The sequence below is a fragment of the Ciconia boyciana genome, chromosome 2 (assembly GCF_034638445.1).
Source record: "Ciconia boyciana chromosome 2, ASM3463844v1, whole genome shotgun sequence".
NCBI classification, from domain to species: Eukaryota; Metazoa; Chordata; class Aves; order Ciconiiformes; family Ciconiidae; genus Ciconia; species Ciconia boyciana.
The window spans coordinates 141,596,115-141,614,706 of NC_132935.1; the positions used below are offsets into that span (position 1 = coordinate 141,596,115).

The following is an 18,592-nucleotide window of genomic DNA, read 5'->3' on the forward strand; positions in this document are numbered from 1 at the left end:
GAAGGAATTATTTCCGCTTTTGAACTTCTCGTAGTATGAGCACGGAGTTACTGAGCTTCTTGAGGACTTTTCAAAAGATGGCGTTGAAATGAAGAGTTGAATAGACAATCATCACACCTGTAAGACAGTTGTAGGCAGACTTCGAATGCTCTAAGCAAATATTTTACAGCAACAGGCTAAGATAGTTGCAGTAAAGCAAACGTATTGTAAATTGTATGAATATCTGCCAATGCATCTAAGCAAGTAACTTAACTCATTAAATAGTTTCTTTTGGAACACTGGACATGCTTTATTTCATTTTTTCACAATTTATTTAAACATCTCACATATACAAAATACATTTTCTTTCTTTTTTGAGAAATGATGATTTTTTTTTTACCCATTGTAGAAGATGGAAATGAGATTTGAAAGCAGGAGCACCTGATTTTGGAGGAAGAGGACAAAGATGAGGAAAAATGATCCACATGCTTAAGCTGCGGGTGAGACAGGACATTCTGAGACAGACTTCAAAGAAACAGAGAAGTGATACTTTAAATGCTACTAGCACCATCAAAGTTCAAGTATTGGAAAGATACTCTGTAATAATGCAGTTAGCACCACTGTATTTTGAGTGGAACTGAAAGTACCTCAGATCATATGGAGAAGTACCTACAAAAGATGTGGATCACACTTGATTTAGTGTATGAGGTAGTTTAAACCTTTGGAAGTTGTGGTTTTAAACTTCCTCTGTGGAAGATATTCAAAGGCCACAAGTGGTGCAAACTTTCATGATTTTTTATTTTGGTTTTTTTTTCTTTACAAAGGTTGACATTTCCCAGAGCAAGGTGTTAAATCTTGAAAGACTTCCAAGTCCTTTTGGGGCTGTATTAAATTTCATTGCACAATGCTCCAATCAATTCTTCTCCTTCTCCTTCGCCCAGAGTTTAAGCAAGTAGATGAACAGAAGAAATGGAAGGAGTCAGCTTTCATTATAAAAAGAAATGACAAGAGAATAATTTGGGAGAGGCTTTAAGTTAATTTTAGTTCATTCATTTGAAACAGACTGGGCCAATGTCCAAACCGAATTCTTGGTCAGCGCCGCCAATATCCAAAGGTGCAATGTCAAGGATGGGCAAGCGAGATGGCTTATTTGTTCTGTATTCAATGATCGTTTTGCCCCATTCATTGTTCTTTCTCTGCAAGAGAAGATTCATTACAATTGTTATTGCATTGTTCATAGTATTAAGAATCATTTCACCTGAATGGGTAATGTCTGAAAGAATTTCATATTCATTTTGCTGCCATTGTTTGCAAATCAGATACCCATATCCAACTCTTTAGATCTCTGCTATAGAGAAAATATTTACTTTAATCTCCTGAAGTCATATGTGTGATGGTCTACATAAACTACCATATTATTCACACTGATGTTAAACTCTCAGAGAACCCTGCCTGAGCTTTTCAGGACTTAAAGATCCTGCCCCTCCTACAGCTTGTGCACAATTTTCTCATCAATCTTCAGCTGACACAGAATTTGGGTCTGGTCCCTCTGAAAAGCTTTTTGGTTTTTGCCACACTGCACAGTACAAGGTAGGCTTTGTTTGTATCCCAGTCATTCCCACTTGTTAAAGATCTGGCATAGTTGGTTTTGTAGGCTACTTATCTTCACTGCATAAACTTTTGCTGGTCTGACTGATCATCTAATGCTGAATCAAAGCACAACTCTGTCCCTAACCACATGCTTAAGCATGGGCAATCACGGTGCCCATGGTTTCTGTGTTACTTACAGAGCAGCCATCTTCAAGAACACTGAAAGTGAATCTGCTGTTGCCTTCAGCTCGTAGCTCAACATCGTTGGATCCCTGCAGTATAACAGCCTTTTTAAGGTTGCCAGTTTCCTCATCCATGTAGGCAATGCTGTTCTTGCAGTGGTAGGTGATGTTCTGGGAGGCATGGTTGGCCAGCAGACGCATGAAGGCAAGCTGGGTAGCCATATCCTTTGAGGTCACTCCTTCATCATTGTATTCAAACTGAAAAACAGAAAGGAACCCAGTCAATTGTATTGTTGTATGTTTGAGATGGACATATGTGATATTTGCTCTAGGAACATTAAAAAAAAAAAAATCACCTAAGTCTGCAATCACCTGTCTATTGCAACTAAAGAGCATCAAATAAAACTAGTAGGAGGGAGGTTGAAAACCAGACATGAGTGGATGTAGTTAAATTGTAGAAGTCTGTTCCAAAATAGGGTGTTAACAGTTTATGTTGATTCAAAAACAAGATCAGACAAGTTCAAGGAAGAGAAATCTATTGTTTCCCTAGATACACAGAAACAACGCCTGTCCCAAGAAAACCCTGAATTTTTTTTGAGTCTAATGGAGTAGTGTCTGTGGATATTACAAATGTTTACTTCATTCTTATATTATTTTACAGCATCTACTTTTAGCCACTGTAAGAAACAGGACCCTAGACTACCCTGGACCCTTGTTCTGACCCAGTGTGATCAATCTTATGTTCTTATATTAAAGATCTTGGACACTGCAATTTCATCGTAAGATCAACTCAATTTCATTTAAGAATTACGTAATTAGATCTCCTTAGCTATACAAAAGTGATTTACTTGCAATTGGCTGGGACAGTGTCTAATGTGCAAGTAGACATATTTCTTGTTTTTACTTACACTGGCAATTCTGGATATTACGGTGGCATACACTCAGGATCTGTGATGTGTAATAGAAATATCTTTCCAGGAACAGTGTCATATGTAAAAAATCTCAATTAAAAGAATAAGCAAAGATGTTTTTCTTACTTTTTCAGACAGTTTCTGGACTGTCTTTATACTAATGTACCATATTCCAGTCCAGGCTTCCCTTAGCAATAGCCATTAGTCATGCCGAATTCATCATTTGCAGACACCAAGGAAAATTAGAACAATACTAAGAAATCCTTTTAGCAAATTGTGATCCAAACCAGAACTGGAGCTCTGTTCCCTTCAGGTAAAAGGTAGCTCCCTTTTTCATATTTCTCCTCTAAAAGAGTTGAATTTATGTGTTTGCTGGCTTGGAGACAGGGAATTGGGAATTCTTCAGACAGCACTGTAGAAAACAATCATCCTCCCATAGATCACTTACCTGGCTGCCACCATTGATAGTTTCACCAAACCATACGTGCTTCTTGTCCTTGGGATTCTTGTTGATATACCAGTTCTTAGCGGGAATATTGTCAGGGTTGGCATGGATGCAAGTCTCACCAGTGGCAAAGTCACAGTATGCTCTAATGGCATCTGCAGAGCAGCCTTGGTTAGGATCAATCCAGTAGAAGCCTGCCATTGAGGAAAGAAATGCGAACAATAGTTCACTCAGCCTAACATTTCCATTCAGTTTATATTCACTTGTTTGATATAGGAACTCAGAGAGAGATCACAAATATCACAACTAGGTAAAATATTAAGGTGATAACTGGGATAAATACATACTTTAGATTGTTAATGTATACGAAATTGTATTTGAAAGCTAGGGTTAAATATTTTTGTATTATTTTGAAAAATTATTGCAATAATAGTGCAACAATAGCTATAAAGAGCTTTTCAGAATGTCCTTGTATCTATTTTCAGTGGAGGCAGAGAGTTCTTCATTGGTCATTTATTATTTTCACTGGGTGGCAAGGATACCATTCATCAACAGAAGCTAATAAGCTGGAAGTACTCCCTGAGCCAGAAAGGGCAAACATCTGGCACTAACATACCGCTGCTCCATTCTGGGTGGCTAAGTCTTAGGTCACGGCAAGTGCGAGCTGGGTTCTTTCTGGAGCCTTCTGGGGTCAGCAGGGTCTCAATTTGGTTGTTCAATGTTTTCAGAGTGGCATCAACTTCATAATCCTTGGGTCTGAGAGAAGGCTGATCAGCCCGGTAGTATTCTGCATCATAGCCAACTTCGTATCCACCACCATTGGGACCAGGGGGACCAGGGGGACCAGGAGGACCAGGAGGACCCTAAAGTTTTTCAAAAGCAGAAGACAAGAGGCATTCTGTTAGACATACGGTTCTCTCAAATGCTTCCACACGTGCATAGTCCTACTTAACTCCTAGCACCCTCAGCTCTAATCTGAGGCAGCACATATGGACCTGTCCTGTGGTGACTACCATGGGCTCAAGCAGTAGAAGATGCACAGTGTAGGACTACCACATCTTCTTTGTGTATTTGCTGTCTGGCCATAAGGAATGAACAAGGACTTCACGTTTAGGCCTATTAGGCAAATGTGTAATGTTAAATAACAACAAACATTTGGAAGTCTTTTTTTTTAATAAATAAAAACACATCTTTTCCTAAACTGCTAGGCTTTTGAAATTATTTTCTTGTAACTGTGACATAAATGTGTTACATCAGCAAAAAATAAGTTATACTCACAGCAGGGCCTTGGCTACCATGAGAGCCACGCACACCAGCAGGGCCAATAGGTCCAGGGAGACCATTGCGACCATCTTTACCAGGAGGACCAGAAGGACCAGGTGGACCCTAAAAGGAAACTCAAACAGTTTAATGACAGTAGAAAACACTACAAATACAGATTCATACAAATAGGAGTGTACATATATATTGCACAAAAGGAATGGGAGAGTTATTTGAATATGCTCTTAAATTCACATACCCTTGGGCCAGCAGGGCCGTTGTTACCAGGAGGACCTTGATCACCATGTTGGCCCTATTGGGAAAGATACACACAGTCATTAAAAAAATGCAGTGGCACACATTTGGATTAGCATGATTCAAGAGGGAGCTATAGTCAGCATATGTTTTTGGGCTCAGAGAATGGGAATCTAGGGCTAATAGCATTTATTACTGGAGCTGGGGTATAAAACGCATGTTTTGGGGAGGGAGGAGAAAGAGCATAAAGAGGTGTTTAAGGGGATAACCTATAAAAGTCTCTATATTGTTTCTTCAGATTTTCAGAGAAGGCTTTAAAATAAAAGTCAGAATTCCTAAAGGGGATACCAGAATTTAAAGGGAAGAAAATCTACAAATTAATTCTGCTTCTCTGTGATACAAAGGCTTTACAATTTCTGACCAAAATAAGAAATAGCATTAAAACAAAGGCAGAGCTTTTTGAATTCTGTGCTAGCCAACTGCAGTCAAGTTTCAGGGCAACTAATGGTACTCACAGTTCTAAAGCCAACTATCAATGACAATATCAAAATTTGACATTTTATGTGAAGAGCATTGAGTGTTAAAGAGAATCTTATGGCCTTTGAAAGAAGATGCAGAATGGAGTAAGTGGTATCAACCTGCTGGGTTGTGCATATGTAATTCCACACTAGGGTGACCTTATTTCCTTTTTTTGATCTTTATATTCAAAATACTGAAAATCATTTACTTACAGCAAGACCAGGAAGACCCTGCAATCCATTGTGTCCCTTCAAGCCAGGCAGACCTCTAGGCCCCTTATCACCAGGTTCACCTTTCTCACCACGTGGACCTTGTGGGCCCTAGGAAGGGATATAGGTGTCAGAAGAATAAAATAGAACACTTTAAGCATATACTACTGTCAAAGCAAGAATTAAGCATGAGCATTCTACATTATGCCATAGGTTGCCCCTGATATATATATATATATATATATATATATATATATATATATATATCCTGTTAACGCACCCAGGAAGAGTGTCAATCCCAAAAGCTTCAGGATTGGTCCCATAAGAGAGAATGCTGATTGAGATTCTAGGTCTATAAATGTTTACAGCTCCTTAAGCACTGCTTTTTGGGCCCATATCTTGAGCACAGTCATGAGTCCTTATTAATAAAGCATGTTTTCTCTTGCATCAATGTGGTAACATATTTAGAAATCAGACTTACAGCAAGACCTCTTGGACCAAAAGCACCAGCAGGACCGACAGCGCCAACAGGACCCTGAAACAGGAACAGAAAATGCATGTCACTGCTGTATATTATACCTAATAAAGGTTCCATGCTCAACACATCTCTACAGAAAGCAAAGTAATTATCCATATATTATAGGGGTTTGATGTATAATGTATATATATGATGGACAAATGTTAGTGCTGTGTTAATCAAAAAAATTAAGGTCTCATCAACTTACAGGATCACCACGGTTTCCAGGCTTTCCAGAAGGACCAACTTGGCCATGAGGACCAGGAGCACCCACAGCACCACTGGGACCAGGGTTACCAGGAGCACCACGCTCACCCTGGGAACAAAGGAATGCAAAGGGAGAGACAGTATGACTCCTCCGTGACTCACACATATTGGAATATTTCTTCCATGATTATGAGTTAAAAGAACAAGTTACCTTGAAACCAGGAGCACCATCACGGCCTGGAGGACCATCGTTTCCAGGATTGCCCTGTTAAAATACCATGAAAAAGCATTAATTTCCATCAGCCTTCATCTCACATGGAACTGTGTGTCAGTCTAATTGCTCCCAATGAGAGTAAGAAGACATTGAGATGGGATAGCATAATCTTGAAGATAACAAACTCTTCCTTATAGATGTCACTCAAATCCCTTTAATATATCAATGTTCCCAGAAAAAGAAGATGGTCTTCAAATATTTTAGGTTTTACAAGTTCAGTATAGAAGAAAATTACAGGGTTTTGTTGTATATCTCTAAATGAAAAGGTCAAGACAATAGCAGTCTTCATCTAGCTTGCACTCTTGTAAAACTGAGACCTACTTTTTAGATTAAAAATACCAGTGGCAAGAAAAGGATTCAACAGTAGTCATAGCTAAATTACTTTGTTGTGGTACTTCACAAGTTTAAATGGCTTCCTTTGTGAATGTTAATTCCACTTCAACTGCTTCACTGTGTACACTAGCAAACCTTTTCCTTCAGAAAATTCCCATGGAACAGAAAGTTTATTTCTTTTTAATACTTATCAAATAAAATTACTATTCTCTGATCTCTTTGAAATCTTGTGAGTCTCAGGACTCACAGGAGTCCTGTATTGACAATGCTTCAGGTTATCAAATAAGCTTCCCTGATAAGGTCCAGAGAAAGCTTTATATAGTTATCCTTACAGGAGACAAGTTAATGTGTTAATGCTTTAACTGTTCTTATAGTGTAAGTCATGTATAGCCACTGTATGGATACCCTTCTTCAAGGTGAACTACTAACTTGGATGGTTAAATTGAATGGATAAGTTTATTTGCTGCTATATGAAGAACTGGGAGCAGGGTCCTGTCCTCCAAGTAATCACCCATACGGCAGGGCATTAGAGGGAGCAAATTGTTCCACTCCAGTGTTCCCACATTCTCCCTTCTGCACAGGACTCAGGTCCTCCATTATGTCTTAACCTGCACTGATCTCTGCAGTTCAGCAGTACCTGCCGCAGAGGCCAGAGTTTGTTCCATCGTGTTTTTAGCCTACAAACATAGTCCACATTTTATGGTGAGGGAATGCACATTGGGAAACATTACATAGCTCAGCCACAATGTTAAAGTGTATCTGGTTTTTTAGGACTCCAAAATAGTGCTGAGTGTTGCACAAGTCCAATAACTGAATTCCAACATTCTGTGTAATGTGCTTCATACGCCTTCTGAGTGGGTCTTAAGTTAAAAAACACTTTGTCTTTAATACCATGAATTGCTAAATCCCTCAAGTAAAAGTGACTGCAATTTTTATACTTCCCTGAAATACATGTATATTGCATCTAACATGATGCTTAAGAAAATTTGCCAATAACAAGCTTTCCTGATATATTCTTCTCTATAGCCTTATCCCCTGGTATGTACTATTTTTCCCAGCTCCAACAACGAAGTAATCTTTTTCCCACTCCATCTTTCTTGGCAATTAAGTAAAAAGTCAAAAGATTCTGATATGACTCCAGGATGTATTTCAGACACAACTTGTGCCTTAAAGAATCTGTCACCTAGTTTGGGGCGGGAATCCACGTCTATTAGAATCCTGCTATAATTTTCCCTGAAGACACCAGAAGGTACAAGTTTGCTAGCAGAACAACCTCCAGTTGCATCCATCTTTTCTGTGTATTTGTCTTTGGCTCAGAATAAAAGAAAAGCAATCCTGAAGAAGAAATAAGACATAGCTTACATCACGACCAGCTTCACCAGGAGCACCATTTGGACCAGGAGAACCCACAGGACCTGAGGGACCACGGGCACCAGGAGGACCAGCAACACCCAGGGGACCAGGTTCACCCTAATACAGGAAAAGTGGTGACAAAATGTGACATTATAATACAACACAAACCAGTCTTACAGAACTTTTGGCCTATATCTAAGAGAAACATTGCTCTGCAATCGATTCTGGAAGTGAAACAGATCCAGGACACAAGAAACATATGTAACTATACCAAATATTATCTTCATTCTAAATTTTCTACCTCTTCTATCAGAAACCTCTGATGCCATTCAAAGACATGCTCACCTGCAGACGCAAGTCTTCTTTGTCTGCAGCAAGCAATAATTTCTTCCCCTGCTCTAAGTCTGTTAGGTCCATATCCTCTGTTTGCAGCAGCAATGGAAACAGCAGAATCTACATCTCCTTTTCCCTGGTTTCCCTTAAGAGGAGACCTCAACTTCTTTCTTTACACTTATCTGTTTAAAGCAGTTAACTAGTCATATACTCACTGTTGCTCCAGAAATGCCTGGAAGACCACGTTCTCCCCGAGAGCCAGGCAGACCAAGGATACCAGGAGCACCAAGAATACCCTGAGGACCTGGGCTACCAGGAGGACCCTATGACATTAAGAGAATATTATTTATATTAACAGAGAAAAATCAATTTTTATGGCCCTCCACATTTCTCATTTGTTTTGCTCTACAACAGTACCAACTGCTTTCCAAGAATCTCAATGTGTGTCAGTGCAAGTTCCTGCATGGAAGAAGTTATAACCAAACCATAAGACTTTAAACTCCAAAGCTAAAGGTCTGTAAGAATGTAATGCTGGTTATACTCCTCTCACAACTGTTTTCCAGTGAAAATGCTGTTTCTAAACAACACTATACACATGTTTTTTCCCTTCCCATTCAGTAACAGTGGGTGATGCATGAAAATTGGGGTATTCAGTACAGAGAAGATGACTATGTGAGGGGATTCCATAGCAAAGAGGCTGATCATCTGAGACTGATCCTGAGAAAGCCTCAGAAGATCTCTAGGTGGTATCTGACATCTCCAAACAACCCTTAGAACTCTCTACTGACCATTTGAAAGGTAATGGTTGTTTAGTTAAGTGACTTTTCCATTTCCTTGAAATTTGAGCATGTGGCGCTAAACTTGGCATAAGTAATCATCCTGACAGACTACCCTAAATTATTATCCTAATTTACAGTCAGGCCTACTAGTTCAATTATGTTTTTCATAATTGAAATGGAATTAGAACAGAAAAATTAGAAAATGTATTGCTTTATACTGGCCATTAAAGGGCAAATTTTCAATTATCACTTTCAAAATTTTAACATACATGCGTGACAATGACACTGAAGATTTTGTTCTTAGCTGCAACTTCTGCAGATCACAGAAGAAATTTCTATAAATTTTCATTGAGAAACAACAGAATGGTAATTCACACAAGTACGTACTTCCATAAGACAGAAATGTGTCTGAATTTAAAAACACCAGTAATTCTGGATGTGCATGACACTCAAAATTAATTTATTTGCATAATTCTCAGCCACCCTTGGGTGAGACAACTTTAACCTTGTGATCCCCACAAATTAGAGTTTCTGATGCAGAAATGAATTGAGATTGTTCTAAACGGATGTTCACATGTTCCTCCTTTTTCCATGCATGATGCTCAATTTCAGAGCAGGACACTCTCCTTCCCTTTCTCAGACTAAGTAGCAATTTTTTCTGTAGTCAGCCTTGTTGCTTTCACTTAGGCTACTTGCAGAGAAAGATGCAACTCACCACAAGAAAAAAAGAGAGAAAAACCTGACCCAGAGATCAGGTTCACTTTTTATGGCATATTTATCAAACATGTCTATAAACCATTTCTTGAGTCTCATTGGAGCATCTACTTAAAAGCTTTGCTAAATTCATGGATAAAAGAGAAAAGCCCTTCACAAGTACCAAAAGTATCTTAGAAGCCATAACATTTACATGAAGAGAAACATTTTTAACGAGATGTGATACTCAGTAACTTACAGCAGCACCAGCCTCTCCAGATGGACCTTTCTCACCAGCAAAACCAGGTGGGCCAGCAATACCTTGTTCACCAGTACGGCCAACTGGACCAACATCACCACGGAGACCTCTAGCACCATCTTTGCCAGCTGGGCCAGGAGGACCAGGGGGACCAGTGATGCCCTAGGATTGAGTATGAATATGCTATCATTACAATATAGACCCATTAACTGGGGAGAACAGAGGTAAGTTTAATTTTATGTCCATGTACAAAAATTGTGCTTTGCAATAAACAGGTTATCAGCTGTTCTGAAGCAGCAACTTCTACTGCTTTTGTTAGCAGTGGATAGCTGGAATTGGTAGAATTATTGAACTGAGAGATTTTATTTTTTTTTTACTCAGTGCAGGTGAAAATGGCAAAATTTGGCAGGAAAGTATTGATTTGGCTCTGGAGACATTAACTGCAACTATAAAATCTGTGAGAAAAAACCTCTTCCAATTCAACAGGATTATTTGCTTTGGATACTGGGATTTACAATATATTTAAATGTAGGGTATGTAAGGAAAGAAGTGCCTTTGGTAAAGGTTGGAAACACCTTTGAAAAGAAAACTACAAATGTCAATTTGAAATGAGATTTTTTGGCTGAAAATTAAAGAAGCAGGGAGTCACATTCTTCAAAACAATGAGAGGTTGCCCTACTTGAGACAGGGGCTGGAACTGCAGATACTTTAGAAAGTGTGGACAGAAAATAAGCTTAAAGTTCTTTTTCAAATAGCACATGACCTTCTTATTCAACTCAAAATCAATGGCTATGCAGTTACTCACAGTGAACAAAAGCAAAAGAAACACAGATTTTTACAAATGGGTAGGCACCTCAAGATGCAGAGGGATGCTTGATGGACTGTAAAAATAAAAACCAAACTAAATGCGTAACTCCCACTCTGGGAGTTTAAACAGTTAAGAGACTTTTTCTTATCTCATCCAGTCCTGTAAGGATCTGAGGTGACTCCAGTGCAGTTAGGATTTGTGTCCGCGTAACAAAAATGAGGATTATCCCTAACCAATGCAACTTCTGACTTATCTCCCGTTAGAACTTCTTCATTAGTTACTTACAGCAGGGCCAGGAGGACCAACTCTTCCAGCAGCACCAGGGAAACCAGTCATGCCCTAAAAATAAAAGTGAAAAGGAAGATTTAGTTTAAAGGAAACAATGACTTCATGAAAAGCAACAATGTCAGTGCCAAAAGCCTGAAGACTTACAGGAGGACCAGCATCACCACGAGGGCCAGCAGGACCAGCAGCACCAGCAGGACCCTATGTATGAAGGATTGAAAAAGACAGATGAATCAAGCAAAGACTGTTAATGTTCCCTATTTAGAATAAGGGCTCAGTCTCACTCTCATGAAAGTTAAGGGCGATTTTGATTTTTACTTCAACAGAAGGAGGACTGGGCCCAAAACCACAATTCCTGTCCTGATACTAGGGTAGTAAATTCTCACAGACATTTTAAATCAGTATCGTGAGGACTGAGAAGAGTTGCATAAGGCATTTGTGATTCAAATGAATTTGCCTTGAAAATGTTACATGCATCTAAGCAAATCTGGAAGTCAAAATGTGAAAGACATAGTAAGGCAAAGAATGGCAAGTCCTCTGTTTGCACTGTATGACTAATACAGCCACATAGTGCAAGGGCCTGGTATGGCTCTATTAGAAGCATACAGTAAGAACCCCAAGACATATTATCTTGCAACACTTTACAGTATTTGAAATACCAGGGCCCGACTTTCTGCATCGTTTCAACCAGTTCCCCAATAATGGGCTGCATGCATGTGAAGTAGTATGTATGTTTGGGCTATAATGGTGTTAGCACATGAAAAGCCTGTGTGCAAGTGGGTGCACAGACAAATTTGCACATATGCTTCTGGATGACTAGGTCTGAAAGTCAGACTGCAACAACACATCCCGTCTTTGAGACGAAGATACCATCATCCTCAGCTCAGAACTTACCCACAATCACCCCCTGAATGGTCCAAGATAGACTGATTTTGCTGATCTTCAGGGCAAGTTGAAAATTATTTTTTTTTTCTCTTCATTTCAGTTCCAGACTCACGATCTGAGCCCACATAAATAGATTGACAAAGTTTATATAATGTGTGAAAATCAGTATGGTGACTTTCCTCACAGCCTAGTTTGAAGTTTTGTTTCTTTTTTTAATTACCTTTTCAAAATTCAAGGCCTTCAAGCTAGCGTATTGCTTGCATAGCACAGTTAAAAGCCATGCATTTTACAAAGACAGAGTTCACTTACTGGTGGTCCAGAAGCACCAATTGGGCCAATAGCACCTGTTGGTCCACTTTCACCCTTAGGTCCTTTAGGCCCACGCTCGCCTTTAGCACCAGGCTGACCAGCTGCACCCTATGGGCAGAAAAACACACAGAACAAGGAGTTGGAAAAGCATACAAAGGAAATAGAGGAATGGCATGGCATCAGTAACAGGAAAGTGCAAACAGTACTCACAGGAGGTCCAGCAAATCCACTAGGACCTACGGGACCAGGCTCACCGCGTTCACCCTAAAGAGAGGACAAAGAAGAGCAGACTGGTTGGAATGGGCTTTAAAAGGGCATTTTTCTGAACATCACATCTTTGACACAGGAATAGTTGTAGGAATTGCTACTTACAGGGATACCACGGGCACCAGCAGGACCAGAGGGACCAGCAGGACCTGCTTCACCCTAAAACAGATGGCAGAAAACGTTATGACACTGTGGGGAAAGGCCTCACTGCAGTCAAAACAGGGGTGATCTTGTGGTACAGGTGCATATAGGGAGTCACCCCGTGTCTCCAATGGAGAAGGTGTTATTGAAATTGCTTCTATTTTGACCCACCCAGTATTAATAATTTCTAACCATACTCAGACAGGATAAAGAATCATTCTGAGCTAATGTGTGGTTGTTCATCACCATATCAAAAACTCTCCTCATGGTGTGAGGAGGATTGTGGAGATTAGCTCCAACTGGGAAGAATTCAGACAAAGCCTAAATCAGAATATTCTCCCCATATAACCTACTGCCATGTAGATGTGCATCCCTTCTCTGCCCTTTTAGGAAAAGGTTTGGGGTGCTATGGCAAACTTCACTGAATAGTTCTACAGTCCCAATAATGCTTGCCTCCCAAATCTGAAAAACTTGCAGAACTTGTGCACACTAGAAAGATGGAACTGTTTTTTATGGAACTCCTCATCTTAAATATTCATGCATGGGTAAACTGCATAAACAAACAAGACACTTTTTCATTCAAAGAGTAGACTTACCCGATCACCAGCACCACCAGCAGGGCCAGGAGCACCAATAGCACCAGGGGGACCCTATAGATCAAGAGACAGGACACCATTTATAACAAAATGTAAGCAGGAGTGACTACTTTTAATATTTTTTCTCTTTCCTCCTGGAGACAGGTGTATGACTTTCTTTCAGCTGTTTTCAATATAAAGGACATATGATTTTATAAAACAAAATCTATTCTGTTATTTTCCTTCCCAAGTATGAATTCTAGGACAGGCAGCCAAAACCTCAAATTAATGATAATTTTGTGTGGCTTTGCAGGCTGCCTTTAGAATTAGCTGTCTGGGCTGAGCCCATGAAGTTAAACAGGATAATGTCACACTGAACAACTGTCTACGAAATAAAAGGTTCTCTGATGTCATTTCTCTGCTTGTGTGCATGAGAAGTTATAATTTTTCTCTCTGCCCCCGAATTCAAACATCCCTGGACAAGGGGCAACAAAATCATATTGATTTGTATGAAAAGTGAGCAGATGTAAGAGGAAATGCAATACAGTGGGAAATCTAAGTCCTGAATATCCTTTTTAGTTACTTAAGTTCTGAGGAGTAGGAAAGTAAACTCAAGTAGAACCAAAAGATACTTACACGAGCACCATCTCTTCCTGTTGCACCAACATCACCTCTCAGACCTGGGGGACCCTAGAACACACATGGGGGAAAAAGGCATTATATTGGTAATGAACACAATAGTTTGTATGAAAGAAGTCTTGAATTGTTTGTGAGTATCCATGTATTACTTGCATATCATATGAGATGCTCATCATGCTAGTTTGTTTGGGGAATGGACTTTGATTATTATTTCATTCTTATTGCTGAGTATGTACTGACTTGCAAAGTGAGAATTTGCAGACAAAGGGGACTGACACGCTTTTCAGAGTTATGAGCCTGCCTCTTTCATGGGAAACCTATTTAGTTTCCCCCAGGTAGCAAGAATTTTGAATGGAATTAAAAATTCAAAACCAAGTTGATATATATTCCAAATGATGAATGTAAATCCCCACTCAAAATCCCTTTTATTTTGGTCAAGACATAACCACACATAAAAATTATTTTGGGTATTCATGTTATACTTTCTATTTGAAGCAGGAAAAGAAGTGTTAAAAACAATGATGTCATATGAGTGGTCACATAAAATGCCATATGTTTTGTATAACAAAAAGTTATATCCAGGCCATCACTAGTGTCAACAAATCAGACCAGCACTCTGTTCTATCTCTTTTTTTTTTAATACATCCTACTCTTTTGCCTTAATCTGCATGTCAGTACATAGTGTTTTATAAAAAGTTGAAAGCAATTTTAATCTTAATTTCCTAACAACTCCATTTATGCTAAATTACTATGGATTTTTTTAGTCAAAACAAATAAAGCAGTTCTAGAAATCTCAGTTTAGAGTTTAAATAATGAACAGAAGAGAATATGGAATAAGATGTACATAGCAAGATAAAAATAAATTTTATAGATAATTATATGGATAAAGCAGAGGTAGCAACAGGACTTGCAAACAGACTTCACAGCTTTATATAAGGGCTTACATTGGCTAAAATGTTTTTTGATTTTATAGACAACTGATATAATCACAACATTTTTGGAACTGATTTACTTATATCATAGTCCCTGCACCTAGAGCAGTCAAGGATTTGATCAGAGACTCAGTCCTTTGTGATCAGTAGGCCCATTCCTACTATAAAGCCTGTACTCAAAGACATCTTCACTATTTCTTCGGTAAAGATAAGCTCATTGGTAACCAATCCTGTGGAGCACTAACTGCCACTTAAACCAATTCCAAATGCTGAGCAAAGATCAAAATACAACCTTAGAAAAGACTGTCAGTCTGTTAGACCAACAAAACCTCTACTTATTGACTACTAATGAGTCATCACAGTAAATAAAAGTCACATTGGGGTAACCTGCAGGTTTTTTTAAGTTAATGAAATTCAAGCATCTCCCAAACCTGTGCATGCCATAACAAAGCCGGTTAGCCCATCCACCTTACCTTTTCACCCTTGCCTCCTGGAACACCAGCAACACCTCTCTCTCCTGGGATTCCACCAGGACCAGCAGGACCAGGACCACCAGCAGGCCCAACATTGCCAGGCTCACCCTAGCAGCAACAACATATCATGTAAGACAGCTCAAATCATTCACACAATTTGGAACAAAATATTGTGATTACTACTTTGCCTATTGTTCTGCTTGCTTGTAAACAGTGTGAGTAGTAGTATTTCATCTTAAGCTATTGTACTTATTTTACTTTTTCGGCTAGTGAAGATGCCAGACATGAACACTCTCTGATTCTGTGGGCTCCTGAGGTTTTAGGGTGTCCAATATTCCAAGCTAAACTTTTATGGAAAGACTACCCACAAAAATCTTGAAAACTAAGACCTATATTGAATTAGCATCAAGCCAGCATTATTTTGGTAGATGATGGCTCATTATTGTGCTAATGTTTTGGGGAAAATATTGCTTACTAGACACAAGAACTTCCAGTGTATAAGTAGAGGTGGGAATAAATAGAAGTCAGCATGAATTTTGGCCAAAATCTCAGACCCTATCTTAAACCAGAATAATAATATACCCAGCTGACATGCTGTATTCAAACTGATTCCAAACTGGAGTTCCCCTCCCATCGTCTACAGTGCTAAACATAAAAAACTTTAATATTGGTGTGGACTAGCTGGGATGGATCTTTACCATTTGAAGAAATGACCCAGTGGCTATGGTGTATAGGTAACTACCTGTTACCAGTAATCACTTATGCTCTTAGGAAAGAAGGTTTTGGATTGCCTTCATCAGGAGTTCAACAGTGAGGCAATGGCAGCTGGAAAAGGCATACCTTGTTACCATCAGGGCCTGGGGGGCCAGATGGACCACGGCTTCCAATGGCACCAGCAGGACCAACAGCACCGCTTTCACCAGGAGGACCACGTTCACCCTGCAGGAGACAGTCTGATTTGAGTTTTTCCTTGAATTGTTCTGTAGCTTAGAGGTTTAAAAGCACTGACTAGTAGCAATGACAACACGATGCATTTTTAGCTGAACGAACCCTTAAGAACTATATTAGAATTGTGCAGATATTAACTAAACTGGTCATAAGAATTGGCTCTAGCTTTTGACACAAATATAGCAAAGTGAAGTACTAAAGTCTTGCATCACGACAACAGCGGACAATTAAAGTACAAGTACTTCTTGAACATGGATTTTGGCTACTGTGCTCATTCTGGTAAGTGTCTTGCATTCTATCATCAATTGGAGCTTCTGATACCAATCTGAGGGCAGATAATGGATTCTAGTGAAATTAGAGCCATAGTAATTGGCAAACAATTATTTTTACAGTGGCAAATGCCTGGTGAATATTGGAGAATAAAGGTGACAGCTAAAGCCTACCAATGTGACCTGTACATTATAACAGGTATAAGGATAAATTCTGAAATACAGGTCATCTGGAGATGTGGAAGTAGCCAGAAACTGGGCTTAAATGCACAACAGATCTATCAAAGGGAGAAATATCAGTTTTACTAAAGGCATCTCAAATTATCCCAGTGTGATCAAGCTGGACATCACTGAATACTCTGATAAGGAATAATGGAGATTTTTAGTTACACTGGAGAATCTGGGAGTTTGAATGAGAACTATAGTGTGGTCAGAAAACTGACTCAAGGAAAGGTACCACACTGCTGAAAAGCACAATGATGCAGAAGGCTAACTTATATTGTAGTGATGTTCCCCAATTAATATATCTTTTCATTATTTTTACATATATTTTGTCAATGACAGAGGCAGAAAAGGAAGAAAGATATTTATGAAATATGCAGATATCACAAAGGTGGAAGCTCTTGTCAACAGGAAGAAGGGTTGGCATATTACACAGGAAGAAGTGAATAACCTGCTGGTTGGCTGTCACAGTAGAAGTGGGACAAAATTCAAGAACGCAAAGTACCACGCCATTTATTAGGGTACCAAAAATGAGCATTGTGCTGTAAATGGGGAGCTCACTTGGTGAAAATGACAGAAGGGGAAAGGTGATAAACGATAGCCAACAATATGATGCAGACATGAAAAAGGCAAATGTGATCTGGCACAAGCAGTGAGGTATTTTTAGGAAGTGTTGATTTTGTTGTACATAGCATCAGTAAGACCTAATTTGGAATACTGAATGAAAAACACTCTGGCTGGGTATGAGATGCTTAAGGCAAGCTAGAGTAGAGACAGATAACTGGTACTACAATCATAAAGGGAACCTGGCTTGGATAGAATAGCAAAATGAAAGTTTAAAGAGAACATGGTTACTAATACAGCCTCAGGGGACTAAATATAGGAAGGAAAAGTGCTATTTAAACTGATTGACATGACTGGTAAGACTGAATGGGAATATTTGTCATGAATACATTTAGTTCGGAAGTCAGAAGAAAAGAGGAAGCAGTAGAAGTAGTTTACCTATCAACCTCTTTATAGGGGGATTTGGAAAGCAAATCATTAATAGAGCATTTTATAAACTACTCATTGCTCTGCATAAAAGGGACTTTCCTGCCATGCAGGAAGGCCTCCACACAAAGCTCTCTACAGATGTTTATTCACAGTGCAGGAATAAAGGGAAGTGGGGGGCAATATCTTCTAATGACTATTCCAGCCTCTGGATTTAGCCCACCATTTGTTCACAAAGACATTATATGGGAGGTAGGAGCTGGCTACCAAGGGGTAGGTCTGCGCAGGGTAAGAATGTCTGTGCACAAGAACTGGAGATGAAAATTCTCATATGCAGCAGGCCTCAGTGTAACACTGTAGGGTCAGTCTTTTGTCATCTACATTCTCATTATGACGTTCATTAATACAAAAAAAATTAGATCAGCTCATCAGGATCTCATTACTTGGGTAATATTCATATTGCTTATCTAGAAGTTTACTAACACTAGCAACTATTGTGTTATATAATCGTGTATCCTGACACAAGCAGAGAGCAGAGAAAATTCTCCTTCGTTCCTGGGAGTGTGCTGCAATATGTTGTATTCTGTAACTGAGAAGAGCCGTTTGCCTTGAGAAACTTGGAAATGTATATAGTTACTATTATTATTGAACACATTATTAAGACAGTCGGTACTAGATTTCAAATGAGTTACTCACTCTTGGGCCAGCAGGACCAGGGACACCAAATTCACCATGAAGACCCTAGAAGAGA

The 18,592-nt window shown here is 39.2% G+C and overlaps 1 protein-coding gene across 1 annotated transcript in view; it reads right to left on the reverse strand.

Moving 5' to 3' along the window:
* Window positions 1-753: 753 nt before the first annotated feature.
* The window catches only part of COL1A2 (collagen type I alpha 2 chain), a 41,859-nt gene continuing 24,020 nt past the window's right edge, over window positions 754-18,592 (reverse strand). Inside the window, exons 30-52 of the mRNA XM_072854253.1 lie at window positions 18,538-18,582; window positions 16,253-16,351; window positions 15,413-15,520; window positions 14,005-14,058; window positions 13,390-13,443; window positions 12,758-12,811; window positions 12,596-12,649; window positions 12,386-12,493; window positions 11,339-11,392; window positions 11,192-11,245; window positions 10,099-10,260; window positions 8,583-8,690; window positions 8,044-8,151; window positions 6,286-6,339; window positions 6,076-6,183; window positions 5,832-5,885; window positions 5,354-5,461; window positions 4,627-4,680; window positions 4,386-4,493; window positions 3,724-3,970; window positions 3,111-3,301; window positions 1,767-2,009; window positions 754-1,175 (exon numbers count right to left, since the gene is read on the reverse strand). Of these exons, the coding sequence (XP_072710354.1) occupies window positions 1,029-1,175; window positions 1,767-2,009; window positions 3,111-3,301; window positions 3,724-3,970; window positions 4,386-4,493; window positions 4,627-4,680; window positions 5,354-5,461; window positions 5,832-5,885; window positions 6,076-6,183; window positions 6,286-6,339; window positions 8,044-8,151; window positions 8,583-8,690; window positions 10,099-10,260; window positions 11,192-11,245; window positions 11,339-11,392; window positions 12,386-12,493; window positions 12,596-12,649; window positions 12,758-12,811; window positions 13,390-13,443; window positions 14,005-14,058; window positions 15,413-15,520; window positions 16,253-16,351; window positions 18,538-18,582 (2,376 nt within the window). The 3' untranslated portion in view covers window positions 754-1,028. The remainder of the gene's footprint in view (window positions 1,176-1,766; window positions 2,010-3,110; window positions 3,302-3,723; window positions 3,971-4,385; window positions 4,494-4,626; window positions 4,681-5,353; window positions 5,462-5,831; window positions 5,886-6,075; window positions 6,184-6,285; window positions 6,340-8,043; window positions 8,152-8,582; window positions 8,691-10,098; window positions 10,261-11,191; window positions 11,246-11,338; window positions 11,393-12,385; window positions 12,494-12,595; window positions 12,650-12,757; window positions 12,812-13,389; window positions 13,444-14,004; window positions 14,059-15,412; window positions 15,521-16,252; window positions 16,352-18,537; window positions 18,583-18,592) is intronic.